We start from the raw sequence: 14,637 nt of genomic DNA, 5'->3' as shown, positions 1-14,637 counted from the left end.
TTACATTAAAAACAATACTTTTACTGTGTCTGTCTCCTTATCAGGGATATTCAGGACATCTCGAATAGAGTAGATAAGAGCTCCCACTCCCCAAGACAGTACCGTCCCCCATATCTACATCAACCTCTCTTCCAGATCTGGCATCTCGTCATCAGATACAGACTACAACCTGGGGTAATGTACTTTTTGTGAAATAAGTATAGGGGGCTGAGAGGCTGGTCTGCGGTCTGAATTCTTAAACATAAAATCAGCCAGAGGTGTGTACACACGGTGAGATAAATCTGTGAGATTTTGACTATATAGTCAAAATCTTATGAAAAGTTAGTGCATATCTCATGGTGCTAGGCAGCTTGCGATACAGATTTGATCCCGATGCGCGCTCCCGTGGGGTCGGTATTGTAAGGCTAGACTGTGCAGGCAAGTCAATCTTGACTATCTAGTGTACAATCTAGTACAAAGAATAGTCAAAATTGGCACTTAGTCAAAATCGTACATAGACAAAATCTCAAGCACAGATAGTCAAAATCTGTACAATCTGGGCTCTGGGGGAGTTCAAGGGAAATCGCATAGTCAAAATCGAACATAGCAGGGATCTCACCGTGTGTACACAATAGACTTCTTTTAAAATCTTGCCTCTCCTGCCTGGCAGTAGCCAGATCAGATGATATGGCTGTAATAATCCCTTTTATTTAGTCCAGCCATGCTGGCTCTTGAGTGCTGCTTCCTTGTGAATGGGGGCTGCACTATGCACACAACAGAGATTCCCTGTGGGAGGGTAAAACGTTGTGCTGCGGGACTGGCATATGACTTTCTCCTGACCTACTTCCCAGCAGTATACACACACACACACACACACACACACACACACACACACACACACACACAGGAACATGTTAAAAACACAGTAAACTAGAGAGCCTGTTAGGAATTAGACAAAGTGGAAGAAACCAGCACACCTTGCCTCTTCAGCCACAGCAGTGCTTTGCCGGGCAGTAACGAGGAACCTAGATTATTATATACACATACAGTATATAGCTCCACCCCACCACAAACCTCCCTGGTACCAAACAAGGTGCTTTTGTGCTCCTAGGAGGAGCAGCGCTTTCTTGCAGTAGGAAATGGCGCCCTGAGCTGCTGATCCCACTCTTCGGGAAGCTCAGTCCCCTTAATGGCGTGCTGTGTTCCCGCAATAGACTATACTGGCAGGGTAATATTTGCAAAGAAAAAATGGGGTTAAAACCCCTTTTCAGCGTCAGCGCCAGTGTAGTCTTGCACGGAGGGACAACAGCAGCCTCAGATGGTGGCCCTAATGCCGCCATCTGAATCGGGGACCAGCTAACTGGGACTCCGGTTTTTGTATTCACTGCTCAGCGTCTTCAGCTTAGCAATTAGGGGTGGCGGCATGCTGTGGGGGAGAGCGCACACCGCTGTGGGTGAGCAAAACAAGCCCCTTCAGGAGCTATGTTCTGTCAGCGGGGATCCGGACCATTAACGCTTCAAGAGGTTGGTACCTGTCACCCCCCTAAGTCCCACGGCGCAGGCAGACTGGTGCCAACCGGTCCTGCCTGAAAACAACAAACTAATATAAATTTTGAAGAAAACTCTCTGGAGCTCCAGAGAATGCACCCGGCTCCTTGGGCACATTTTTCTAAACTGAGTCTGCAGGAGAGGCATAGAGGGGAGGAGCCAGCACACTCTGAAGAAATTTAAAGTGCCAAGGTTCCAATGGACCCCATCTACACCCCATGGTACTAAGACCATCCCAGTATCCCCTAGGAAGTTAGAGAAAGTGATGTTGCTCACAGAGGACAATATGAATCTAAAAGACCATATACTAGTGCAGTTTAAAAACGAAAGTGAAAGCTAGGGCCAGATGCAATGATATCCGAGTTGGCCAAGGGTGCGTGTTCCCGGCCGAACTTGGACGTTTCTTTAAAAGCAGCAATCATTTACAAGTCAAAGCCATGCATAAATAATTTGCCACTTTAAAAAAATGTCTGGCTTCGGCTGGGAACCCGCACATCCTGCCAACTCGGACTTTATTACATCTGGCCCTATGTGTCTTGTTGCTATGATACCATACATCCCCAAATAATATATGTAGCACAGATGTTGGGTTACAAAGGATACAGAGTTTACACTGTGTAGGGAGCTGTCCAGCCACAGCTGATGGGCCTGAAAAATAGAGAACTTATTGATTTTATATTTAACCAACTAAAATGTATTTCATTATTTGTTTGATGTTTATTTTCTAAACAAAATGTGTCACTTTTTAATATACATTTAATTTTAAGGTTTCATTTATTAAATCTTTATGTACATTTATATTAATTTCAGCATTGTTAGCCTATTCATGAACATCGGTACCTGCAATGGGGATCTGGTAAGGCTGTATGGATTGGGCAGGAAGCACCGGCTGATGCAAGGTTACTGTGCCATCAAACTCCCCCCGTAATCGGATGTCAAAGATTACAGATGTCTGATAGAGGTACAAGCAAATGGTTACAAATAAGCATCTGCAGAGTCACGAGCTACAGGTAAGTGACACATGTCCAAATTACCTCTGTGTCCTGGTGATGGACAACAACCAAATTATCTACAACGTTTAAAGCAAATTTTCCAGTTCTGTTGAGTTTCAGGATGTGAATCTTTTTACATGGACCTTCCCTGTGGAGAAAATAAAAATAAAAAAGAGGAAAACGAAATTGAAGGACAGCGCTTACCGCTAACTGATGGACCAAGCTGCTAAAGGAGTAAGAAGGGAATCCACTTGTCCCCTATATTTATTGAAAACCAAAAAAAAAGGAGAAATCTCCAAGCGCTCTGGTATCAGATGTTGACACTTCTAATAAATTAATAAACAAAGCATTTATATAATGAATATTTTATTAAAATATAGACACTCAAAGAGTACACATTTATTCTTATCTATAGAAAATGTATAAAATTTGTGAGTCCTAATACCGGTATACTACCATATAAACAATACAACATAAAACATATAATTGGATTTAAATGTCCCCACAGATTTTTCCACTTGAAGGATAATTAATCCTTTAATATGTGCTGAATGGTGAATCCCAAGCTGTTATAATGTCCTTATTTGTGAATCTAGTATAAATATCACTCAGGCAAATCCTCCTAAGGTGTTCATTAGCATGGGCAAAAAGTCACTTTTTTCAAGTTGGTAATCGCCTCAACTTACTTGTATTTCCGTGGGTGTCAGGGAACACAAAGCATATGATGTCCGCCGGCAGACGCAGTGAGGTGCTCTAGTATCGACTAGTTTCGCCTGTCTAGCAGGCTTCATCAGGATAACCGAGTGCACCCTCTGTCCTGCTTTTAACGCTCCCTCTGACAGCAGTTCCCATGGAGATGGATAAATACTTCCGCTCCTCCGATAGCGGTTTCTATGGGGACGGATAAACACTTCCGCCCCTCGCTTGACGGTTCCCATAGAGACGGATCAACACTTCCGCTCTTCGTCTCGTTAATCTCCTGGCTTCCGCCCTTATTTTCCAAGTTGGCTTCACTGTTCTACAGCTTCTGTGGTTTCTAGGGGGTGGACACTTCCGCCCCTCTATTGACGGTTCCCATGGAGACGGATCAACACTTCCGTCCTTCGTCTCGCTTGTATCCTGGCTTCCGCCGTTTCTATGGGGACTTGTAGCACCTTTGCCCTCTATTGACGGTTCCCATGGAGACGAATCAACACTTTCATTCTTTGTCTCGCTTGTATCTTGGTTACCGCCCTTGTTTTGATCTTCCAAAGCGTCTTCACTATTACACAGCTTCTGCCCTTCTTTCATAGGATTCTCCTCCACAGGGATCGTCACTTCCGCCCTCATTTCTCACCGTTGTCATTGATATGGGTGCTTCATTTATCATTTAGATTTCCTCTAACTCTTCTGTCCTTCGTTCTCTATAATAGCGGTTCCCATGGGGATGGATAAACAACTTCCACCTTTCTTTTTATTTTTCGCCCTTATTCCAGCTTAGTATATACACACAGGTTTTATCTTTATTTGTCCGGCAGTTATTTCTCTCTAATTGTGGAATATGTTTTCCCCTTCTTAGACACACAGACAAACCAACAATACAACATAAATCACAGTGACATGACCCATATTTTAAAAATAGAGTAGAAGTAATATTAGTATAACCAGTCCTTTCTTATTTCTCTTTCAAAAATGGATGAAGGTCCCAATCGGCATTAAGGCCTCCCGGTATTAGTGTTTCTAAATTGAACATTGTTCTTGCTTCTTCCTTTAATAGCAAGTCATTCCAGTTACCACCTCTCCAGGGTTTCTTGACCATCTTAATACCTATAAACTTTAAACCTGAGGGATCACTATTATGTTTCTTGGTAAAGTGTTCTGGAATGCTGTGATGTTCCATGTTCTTCCTTATATTATTTAAGTGCTCATTGATTCTGACATAGAGGCTGCGATACGTCTTTCCCACGTATTGCAGCCCACATGGGCATATAAGTAAATAGATCACCCCTTTTGAGTTACAGGTTATTCTTTCATTTATTATATATTCTTTTCCTGTTTTATTTGATGTATATTTATTAATTGGTTTTGTCGATATGTTCTTGGTTTTTTTGCAAGCTATACAATTATGACAATTAAAGAAACCTGGTTCTGCTTCTTTTAGCCAGGTTTCTTTCCTTTCTTTCCTGACAATCCCTTTTACAATTCTATTTTTTATTGTGGGCGCTCTCCTAAAGATCACTTTCGGCTTCCTAGGTAGAATGTCCTCCAACTCTTTATCGGCTTTCAGAATATGCCAGTGTTTAAGAATACTTCTTTCTAGTAGACTGCGTTGACTCGAATAATTCGTTAGAAACAAAATTTCATCTTGGGTGTTTTTCTTTACTTTATAGCCAAGGAGATAATTTCTGTCCATCAGATCCACTTCCTCTTTGTTCTTTTTTAGGGTTGATCTTTCATAATTCTTATTTTCAAATTGTCGAATTAGTTCCCTAGTTTGGTGTTCGTAATCTTCTTTCCTTGAACAGTTTCTCCTAATTCGCTTCATCTGTCCCTTTGGAATATTCGAAAGCCACTTTGGATGGTGATTACTCTGGAAGTTTAAATAACTATTGCAGTCTACATCTTTCGTAAAGGTTCTAGTCTCTATTTTATTCTCCTGAATAAAAATAGTCAGATCTAGAAAGTTCACGCTCGATTCACTAATATCTTTTGTGAATTCTAAGTTAAACACATTGTTATTCAACTGTTCAATAAAATTCTCTAGATCTATGGACGTTCCACTCCAAATAAGGATGACGTCGTCGATATATCTTGCCAATAGGATGATTCTATTCAGATACGAGTTATTCTGCCATATATGTTCGTTTTCCCATTGTGCGAGAAATAAATTCGCGTAAGAAGGGGCAAAGTTTGTGCCCATGGCTGTTCCTTGGGTTTGAATATAGCAGTCATCTGCGTATCGAAAATAGTTATGATTAAGAGTGAATTTTATTCCTTCCAGGATAAAATCAATTTGATCTTTACTTAAACTAGATTCATTTGTAATAATTTTCCGGACATTTTCCATCCCTTGATCATGTTTTATTGAAGTGTATAATGACTTTATGTCACATGTAGCCAGTAGGTAGCCTTCTTTCCACACAATCCCTTTTAATTTATTTAGAATCTGCGTGGTATCCTTAATATAGCTCTGCTGATTGGTAACAAAAGGTTTTAAAAAGGAATCTATATAGCAAGACAGATTAGAGGTTAGCGATTGGATTCCAGCTATTATTGGCCTACCCGGTGGATTAACTTGATCCTTGTGGATTTTTGGCAGATGGTAAAAATAAGCCATCATTGGATATTCCGGGTATATAAACTTGTATTCCTCTTTTGTTAGGATCCCTTTCTCTAAAGCTTCCTTAAGGATTTTTTCTAATTCTTTTCTGAATCCATCTGTAGGATCTTTCTGTAGAACTTGGTAGGTTGTTCCATCACTTAGAAGCCGTCTTGATTCCTTGTCATATTGATCTGTATCCATAAGGACAATACCCCCTCCTTTATCCGCCTCTTTAATCACGATCTTTTCATTCTTTTGTAACATTTTTAGGGCCTTATTCTCGTTCTTGGTTACATTCCATTTTCCTTTTTGTTTGATGTTATCCGGTATTCTTCTAATATCTTCTTCGACCATTCTTTGGAAGGTAGTAAGGTAGTGATCTTTCAGATGGGCTGGATAGAACGTGGATCTCTCCTTTAGGTTGGAATGTTCAAATCCATCAGATCTTATTTCTCTCTCTACTGTGTTTTCTTTTTCTTTTCTCTTAAAGAACTTTTTTAACGTAATTTTTCTGATAAATTTCTCCAAGTCTATAAAGGTGTTAAATTTATCAAGAGTGTTCGTCGGGGCAAATTTTAGACCTTTTTGCAAAATTGATGTTTCAGGGGCGCTCAGAGTATATTTACTCAGGTTGAATATCCCCTGCGTTGAAACTTCTTCACTGGTTTTTTCAGTTTTTTCTTTTGACCTGTTCTTTGTTCCACCTCGCTTTCCCCTTCTGTTGTGTTTGAATCTCTCTTTCGTCGCCGTCTTTTTTTCATGTTTAGATCGGGTGATTTTTTGGGGATTGCTCCTAGATTTAAAGAGGAGGTGTTTTTTTGTGCTAGCTCTAAAAAAGCATCTAGAAAAGCTTCCGTATCGTCCACTTCATCTTCTTCCTCTATTGAATGTTTTTCTCCACTTCTAGGTTTGCTTTTTCCTCTATTATTCAATCTTGCCATCAGAGTTCGAGCCGAGACATCCAGTTTTTCTTGGTGGTCTTCTCTCCCATGCTCAAAGCTTTTCTTTAAGGTCTCCGCTGTGGGATATCTATCATTCTTATATCTATAAGGAGCCTCGTATCTTTGTTCTTCTCTTTCCAACCTCCGATATCCTCCCTCATTATTCCAAGTGTTTGGATACCTATCTTTCATTTGTTTCCTATTTATTGGTGACCTCATTCTAGCACGTGGTTGTTCCTGGTACCTATCATTGGGATTATTACTTCTGTATCTATATTGCTCGTTTGGTATCGGGTAGAACTGTTCCCTATTTGTATTCCTCTCTTCTCGTTGGTTTGGGTTATCTCTAGCAGTATTCCATTGACGGGCCATTCGGTAGTCACTTCTTGGTCTATTGTCTAATCCATTTGTTCTATTTTCTATTTTCCAATTTCTGAAGTCCCCCTTGTAGTCTTCTAGATCCCTGACTAGTTTCTTCCGTTTCTGCTCAATTACTTCATTTTCTATTTTCTGAAGCTTAGTCTTAGTCAGGGTCTCCAGATTTTGGTAATCTGTCAGTTTCTCTAGGGGTTTGAATTTTTTTCGTATATTAAGGATTTCTTCCTCTAGATTTCTAGTGGATACTTCCCTATCCTCAATAATTAGTTTCATTAAACGAAAAGAACATGCATCTAATATGTCATTCCATTTTTTTGCAAATTCCCCATTTTTAGATAGAAATGATGGTACTTTGGTCATTCTTAAACCTCTAGGGATCATCTGTTTTTCAATATATTTCCCAAGCGTGGTACCTTCCCACCATTGTTTTATTTCTTGGATCTGTAGTTTTTCTAATCTGGTATATAATTCACAGAATGTTTCCTCTGTTACCTCTGCTGATATTTGTGGGGTTCTTCCTTGTACTGGTATTAAATCATTCAATAACCTTATACGTTCTTCCTTATTGAATGTCATCATGCGGATAGCTGCTGTCCTTTCAGTGGAAAAAGACTATAGGAAAACGAAATTGAAGGACAGCGCTTACCGCTAACTGATGGACCAAGCTGCTAAAGGAGTAAGAAGGGAATCCACTTGTCCCCTATATTTATTGAAAACCAAAAAAAAAGAGAAATCTCCAAGCGCTCTGGTATCAGATGTTGACACTTCTAATAAATTAATAAACAAAGCATTTATATAATGAATATTTTATTAAAATATAGACACTCAAAGAGTACACATTTATTCTTATCTATAGAAAATGTATAAAATTTGTGAGTCCTAATACCGGTATACTACCATATAAACAATACAACATAAAACATATAATTGGATTTAAATGTCCCCACAGATTTTTCCACTTGAAGGATAATTAATCCTTTGATATGTGCTGAATGGTGAATCCCAAGCTGTTATAATGTCCTTATTTGTGAATCTAGTATAAATATCACTCAGGCAAATCCTCCTAAGGTGTTCATTAGCATGGGCAAAAAGTCACTTTTTTCAAGTTGGTAATCGCCTCAACTTACTTGTATTTCCGTGGGTGTCAGGGAACACAAAGCATATGATGTCCGCCGGCAGACGCAGTGAGGTGCTCTAGTATCGACTAGTTTCGCCTGTCTAGCAGGCTTCATCAGGATAACCGAGTGCACCCTCTGTCCTGCTTTTAACGCTCCCTCTGATAGCAGTTCCCATGGAGATGGATAAATACTTCCGCTCCTCCGATAGCGGTTTCTATGGGGACGGATAAACACTTCCGCCCCTCGCTTGACGGTTCCCATAGAGACGGATCAACACTTCCGCTCTTCGTCTCGTTAATCTCCTGGCTTCCGCCCTTATTTTCCAAGTTGGCTTCACTGTTCTACAGCTTCTGTGGTTTCTAGGGGGTGGACACTTCCGCCCCTCTATTGACGGTTCCCATGGAGACGGATCAACACTTCCGTCCTTCGTCTCGCTTGTATCCTGGCTTCCGCCGTTTCTATGGGGACTTGTAGCACCTTTGCCCTCTATTGACGGTTCCCATGGAGACGAATCAACACTTTCATTCTTTGTCTCGCTTGTATCTTGGTTACCGCCCTTGTTTTGATCTTCCAAAGCGTCTTCACTATTACACAGCTTCTGCCCTTCTTTCATAGGATTCTCCTCCACAGGGATCGTCACTTCCGCCCTCATTTCTCACCGTTGTCATTGATATGGGTGCTTCATTTATCATTTAGATTTCCTCTAACTCTTCTGTCCTTCGTTCTCTATAATAGCGGTTCCCATGGGGACGGATAAACAACTTCCACCTTTCTTTTTATTTTTCGCCCTTATTCCAGCTTAGTATATACACACAGGTTTTATCTCTATGGGAACCGTCAAGCGAGGGGCGGAAGTGTTTATCCGTCCCCATAGAAACCGCTATCGGAGGAGCGGAAGTATTTATCCATCTCCATGGGAACTGCTGTCAGAGGGAGCGTTAAAAGCAGGACAGAGGGTGCACTCGGTTATCCTGATGAAGCCTGCTAGACAGGCGAAACTAGTCGATACTAGAGCACCTCACTGCGTCTGCCGGCGGACATCATATGCTTTGTGTTCCCTGACACCCACGGAAATACAAGTAAGTTAAGGCGATTACCAACTTGAAAAAAGTGACTTTTTGCCCATGCTAATGAACACCTTAGGAGGATTTGCCTGAGTGATATTTATACTAGATTCACAAATAAGGACATTATAACAGCTTGGGATTCACCATTCAGCACATATTAAAGGATTAATTATCCTTCAAGTGGAAAAATCTGTGGGGACATTTAAATCCAATTATATGTTTTATGTTGTATTGTTTATATGGTAGTATACCGGTATTAGGACTCACAAATTTTATACATTTTCTATAGATAAGAATAAATGTGTACTCTTTGAGTGTCTATATTTTAATAAAATATTCATTATATAAATGCTTTGTTTATTAATTTATTAGAAGTGTCAACAAAAATAAAAAAGAGGACTCACATACCAAGACACTGGTGCAATACGAGATTGAAACAAATGACAGACAAGATAATTAAGTAAGAACTATATTACAGTTAATGCATCCCAATGAAGTGACAGAAAGACAGACCCTAATATTACAAATAGGACACTTTATGCCGTTATCCAAATTCCTGAGCCAAATAAATAAATTATAGAGCATGGGGGGTCCATAATCAACAGTCAGATCAGGTTGTCACATTAATCACAATTATGCATAAAGTGTGAAGTGGTTGGAAAGAATGGCTTGGCGGTGGCAATGCTGATGTGTGTGCTACTGTAAAAAATAGAAGACAATCTGATTCTGAGCAAATCTTTAATAAATATACTGGAAGTATGCTTGTGTAAAATTATATATATTGTAAGTTGCAACAACTTTATAGAACACTTATCAGAGCTTAGTATTATTGTGTAGTGTTGAACTCATTGTGCCTATCACAAATTGATGTCTAAAATGTTCAGCTAAAAGCGCTTGGTTTCGTTTTCCTCGTCCCAGCAAAGGCAAAAACCAGCCCACAGTCTGACACATGGAAATCCATCATTATCTCGTGTGGCTATTTCATGAGAAGATTGAGAAATCCAAATCTAAAACACATGCTCTAATTGGCATTTTATGAAAGGATCTCTGCACCTTGCCACATTACTCTTGTATCTGAAATTAGGACACATGAGTCTGAATGGGGTGGGTATGTGTGACTGGCAGTCAGGAGATCGCCGGTCACCATACAAACGCCGGGAACCTGGCATTGTAGGGGTGGCAAGTGCAACAAGCCCCTTGAGGGCTCGCTGTGCACACCACGCTCGGTTCACTTTATGGGTGTCGTGGACACCCACGAGTGGGAATAGTCCTTGCTAGTTGGCATGCCGACTGTCGGGATTGTAAAGGTGGCGGGAAGTAGGGGGAGGTATTGTGATCGGCGGTCTCATGACCACTGGCCACATAACTACATCCCAGTCTGAATTAAATGCCATATACAGTACGTAATAACAAAAAAAAGGTTGAACTGCTTACCGGGGTAAATGATAGAGGACAACCTCAGCTCCAGGACTGCTAGAGGCCTTTGCGTGATGTCTCAGGAACAGAACATAGAGCTGCCCATATCTACCAACAAGAAGAACAATAACAGCAACCAGCAAGTAAAGTAAACCCATGACTGAGAAACTGTAACAGTATAAAAAATAAGAATTTACTCACCGGTAATTCTATTTCTCATAGTCCGTAGTGGATGCTGGGGACTCCGTAAGGACCATGGGGATTAGCGGCTCCGCAGGAGACTGGGCACAACTACAAAGAAAGCTTTAGACTACTGGTGTGCACTGGCTCCTCCCACTAAGACCCTCCTCCAGACCTCAGTTAGGATACTGTGCCCGGAAGAGCTGACACAATTAGGAAGGATTTTGAATCCCGGGTAAGACTCATACCAGCCACACCAATCACACCGTATAACTCGTAATACAATACCCAGTTAACAGCATGATAACAACTGAGCCTCTCAACAGATAGCTCAACAATAACCCTTTAGTTAAGCAATAACTATATACAAGTATTGCAGACAATCCGCACTTGGGATGGGCGCCCAGCATCCACTACGGACTATGAGAAATAGAATTACCGGTGAGTAAATTCTTATTTTCTCTAACGTCCTAAGTGGATGCTGGGGACTCCGTAAGGATCATGGGGATTATACCAAAGCTCCCAAATGGGCGGGAGAGTGCGGATGACTCTGCAGCACCGAATGAGAGAACTCAAGGTCCTCCTCAGCCAGGGTATCAAATTTGTAGAATTTAGCAAACGTGTTTGCCCCTGACCAAGTAGCAGCTCGGCAAAGTTGAAGAGCCGAGACCCCTCGGGCAGCCGCCCAAGAAGAGCCCACTTTCATCGTGGAATGGGCTTTTACTGATTTAGGACGCGGCAGTCCAGCCGCAGAATGTGCAAGCTGAATCGTACTACAGATCCAGCGAGCAATAGTCTGCTTAGAAGCAGGTGCACCCAACTTGTTGGGCGTATACAGGATAAAAAGCGAGTCAGTTTTCCTGACTCCAGCTGTCCTGGAAACATAAATTTTCAGGGCCCTGACTACATCCAACAACTTGGAAGCCTCCAAGTCATTTGTAGCCGCAGGCACCACGATAGGTTGGTTCAGATGAAAAGCTGATACCACTTTGGGGAGAAACTGGGGACGAGTCCTCAATTCTGCCCTATCCATATGGAAAATCAGATAAGGGCTTTTACATGACAAAGCCGCCAATTCTGAAACACGCCTGGCCGAAGCCAAAGCCAATAACATGACCACTTTCCACGTGAGATATTTCAAATCCACGGTTTTCAGTGGCTCAAACCAATGTGACTTTAGGAAATCCAACACCACGTTGAAATCCCAAGGTGCCACTGGAGGCACAAAAGGGGGCTGAATATGCAGCACTCCCTTAACAAAAGTCTGAACTTCAGGTAGTGAAGCCAATTCTCTCTGGAAGAAAATCGACAGAGCCGAAATCTGGACCTTAATGGAACCCAATTTAAGGCCCATAGTCACCCCTGACTGTAGGAAGTGCAGGAACCGGCCCAGCTGAAATTCTTCCGTTGGGGCCTTCCTGGCCTCACACCACGCAACATATTTCCGCCATATGCGGTGATAATGGTTCGCGGTTACTTCTTTCCTAGCTTTTATCAGCGTAGGAATGACTTCCTCCGGAATGCCCTTTTCCTTCAGGATCCGGTGTTCAACCGCCATGCCGTCAAACGCAGCCGCGGTAAGTCTTGGAACAGACAGGGCCCCTGCTGCAGCAGGTCCTGTCTGAGCGGTAGAGGCCATGGGTCCTCTGACATCATTTCTTGAAGTTCCGGATACCACGCTCTTCTTGGCCAATCCGGAACAATGAGTATAGTTCTTACTCCTCTTCTCCTTATTATCCTCAGTACCTTTGGTATGAGAGGAAGAGGAGGGAACACACAAACCGATCGGTACACCCACGGTGTTACCAGAGCGTCCACAGCTATCGCCTGCGGGTCTCTTGACCTGGCGCAATATTTTTCTAGCTTTTTGTTTAGGCGGGACGCCATCATGTCCACCTGTGGTTTTTCCCACTGGTTTACAATCATTTGAAAGACTTCTGGATGAAGTCCCCACTCTCCCGGGTGGAGGTCGTGCCTGCTGAGGAAGTCTGCTTCCCAGTTGTCCACTCCCGGAATGAACACTGCTGACAGTGCTAACACGTGATTTTCCGCCCATCGGAGAATCCTTGTGGCTTCTGCCATCGCCGTCCTGCTTCTCGTGCCGCCCTGTCGATTTACATGGGCGACTGCCGTGATGTTGCCTGACTGGATCAGTACCGGCTGGTTTTGAAGCAGGGGTTTTGCCTGACTTAGGGCATTGTAAATGGCCCTTAGTTCCAGAATATTTATGTGCAGGGAAGTCTCCTGATTTGTCCATAGTCCTTGGAAGTTTCATCCCTGTGTGACTGCTCCCCAGCCTCGAAGGCTGGCATCCGTGGTCACCAGGACCCAGTCCTGTATGCCGAATCTGCGGCCCTCTTGAAGATGAGCACTCTGCAGCCACCACAGCAGAGACACCCTTGTCCTTGGAGACAGGGTTATCAGACGATGCATCTGAAGATGCGATCCGGACCACTTGTCCAACAGGTCCCACTGAAAGGTTCTTGCATGAAACCTGCCGAATGGAATCGCTTCGTAGGAAGCTACCATTTTCCCCAGGATCCGCGTGCAGTGATGCACCGACACCTGTTTTGGTTTTAGGAGGCCTCTGACTAGAGATGACAGCTCCTTGGCCTTCTCCTCCGGGAGAAACACTTTTCTCTGTTCTGTGTCCAGAACCATCCCTTGGAACAGCAGGCGTGTCGTAGGGACCAGCTGTGACTTTGGAATGTTTAGAATCCAGCCGTGCTGTTGCAGCACTTCCCGAGATAGTGCTACCCCTACCAATAAATGTTCTCTGGACCTCGCCTTTATCAGGAGATCGTCCAACTACGGGATAATTAAAACTCCCTTCCTTCGAAGGAGTATCATCATTTCCGCCATTACCTTGGTAAAAACCCTCGGAGCCGTGGAGAGACCGAACGGCAACGTCTGGAATTGGTAATGACAATCTTGTACCACAAACCTGAGGTACTCCTGGTGAGGATGGTAAATGGGGACATGTAGGTAAGCATCCTTGATGTCCAGCGATACCATGTAATCTCCCTCGTCCAGGCTCGCAATAACCGCCCTGAGCGATTCCATCTTGAACTTGAATTTTTTTATATATGTGTTCAAGGATTTCAAATTTAAAATGGGTCTCACCGAACCGTCCAGTTTCGGTACCACAAACATTGTGGAATAGTAACCCCTTCCTTGTTGAAGTAGTGGCACCTTTACTATCACTTGTTGTGAATACAGCTTTTGAATTGCCTGTAACACTGCCTCCCTGCCTGAGGGAGTGGTTGGCAAGGCAGATTTGAGGAAACGGCGGGGGGGGGAGACGTTTCGAATTCCAGTTTGTACCCCTGAGATACTATTTGAAGGATCCAGGGATCCACCCGTGAGCGAGCCCACTGCTTTCTGAAATGCTTGAGACGGGCCCCCACCGTACCTGGCTCTGCCTGTGGAGCCCCAGCGTCATGCTGTGGACTTTGAGGAAGCGGGGGAGGACTTTTGCTCCTGGGAACTGGCTGTATGTTGCAGCTTTTTCCCTCTACCTCTGCCTCTGGGCAGAAAGGACGCGCCTTTAACCCGCTTGCCCCTATTGGGCCGAAAGGACTGTACCTGATAATACGGTGCTTTCTTTGGTTGTGAGGGAACATGGGGCAAAAATGTAGACTTCCCAGCTGTTGCTGTGGAAACGAGGTCCGAGAGACCATCCCCGAACAATTCCTCACCCTTATAAGGCAGAACTTC

General features: G+C 42.9%; 1 protein-coding gene across 2 annotated transcripts in view; it reads right to left on the bottom strand.

Moving 5' to 3' along the window:
- RMC1 (regulator of MON1-CCZ1) overlaps positions 1–14,637 on the bottom strand; it is a 204,160-nt gene that overhangs the window by 69,311 nt on the left and 120,212 nt on the right. For both annotated transcript variants that reach the window (XM_063923596.1, XM_063923595.1), the window contains exons 8-11: positions 10,759–10,848; positions 2,562–2,667; positions 2,368–2,479; positions 2,131–2,175 (exon numbers count right to left, since the gene is read on the bottom strand). In XM_063923596.1, the coding sequence (XP_063779666.1) occupies positions 2,131–2,175; positions 2,368–2,479; positions 2,562–2,667; positions 10,759–10,848 (353 nt within the window). The remainder of the gene's footprint in view (positions 1–2,130; positions 2,176–2,367; positions 2,480–2,561; positions 2,668–10,758; positions 10,849–14,637) is intronic.

Source organism: Pseudophryne corroboree, chromosome 5, assembly GCF_028390025.1.
Source record: "Pseudophryne corroboree isolate aPseCor3 chromosome 5, aPseCor3.hap2, whole genome shotgun sequence".
NCBI lineage: Eukaryota > Metazoa > Chordata > Amphibia > Anura > Myobatrachidae > Pseudophryne > Pseudophryne corroboree.
This window is presented reverse-complemented; position numbering and strand designations above follow the sequence as displayed.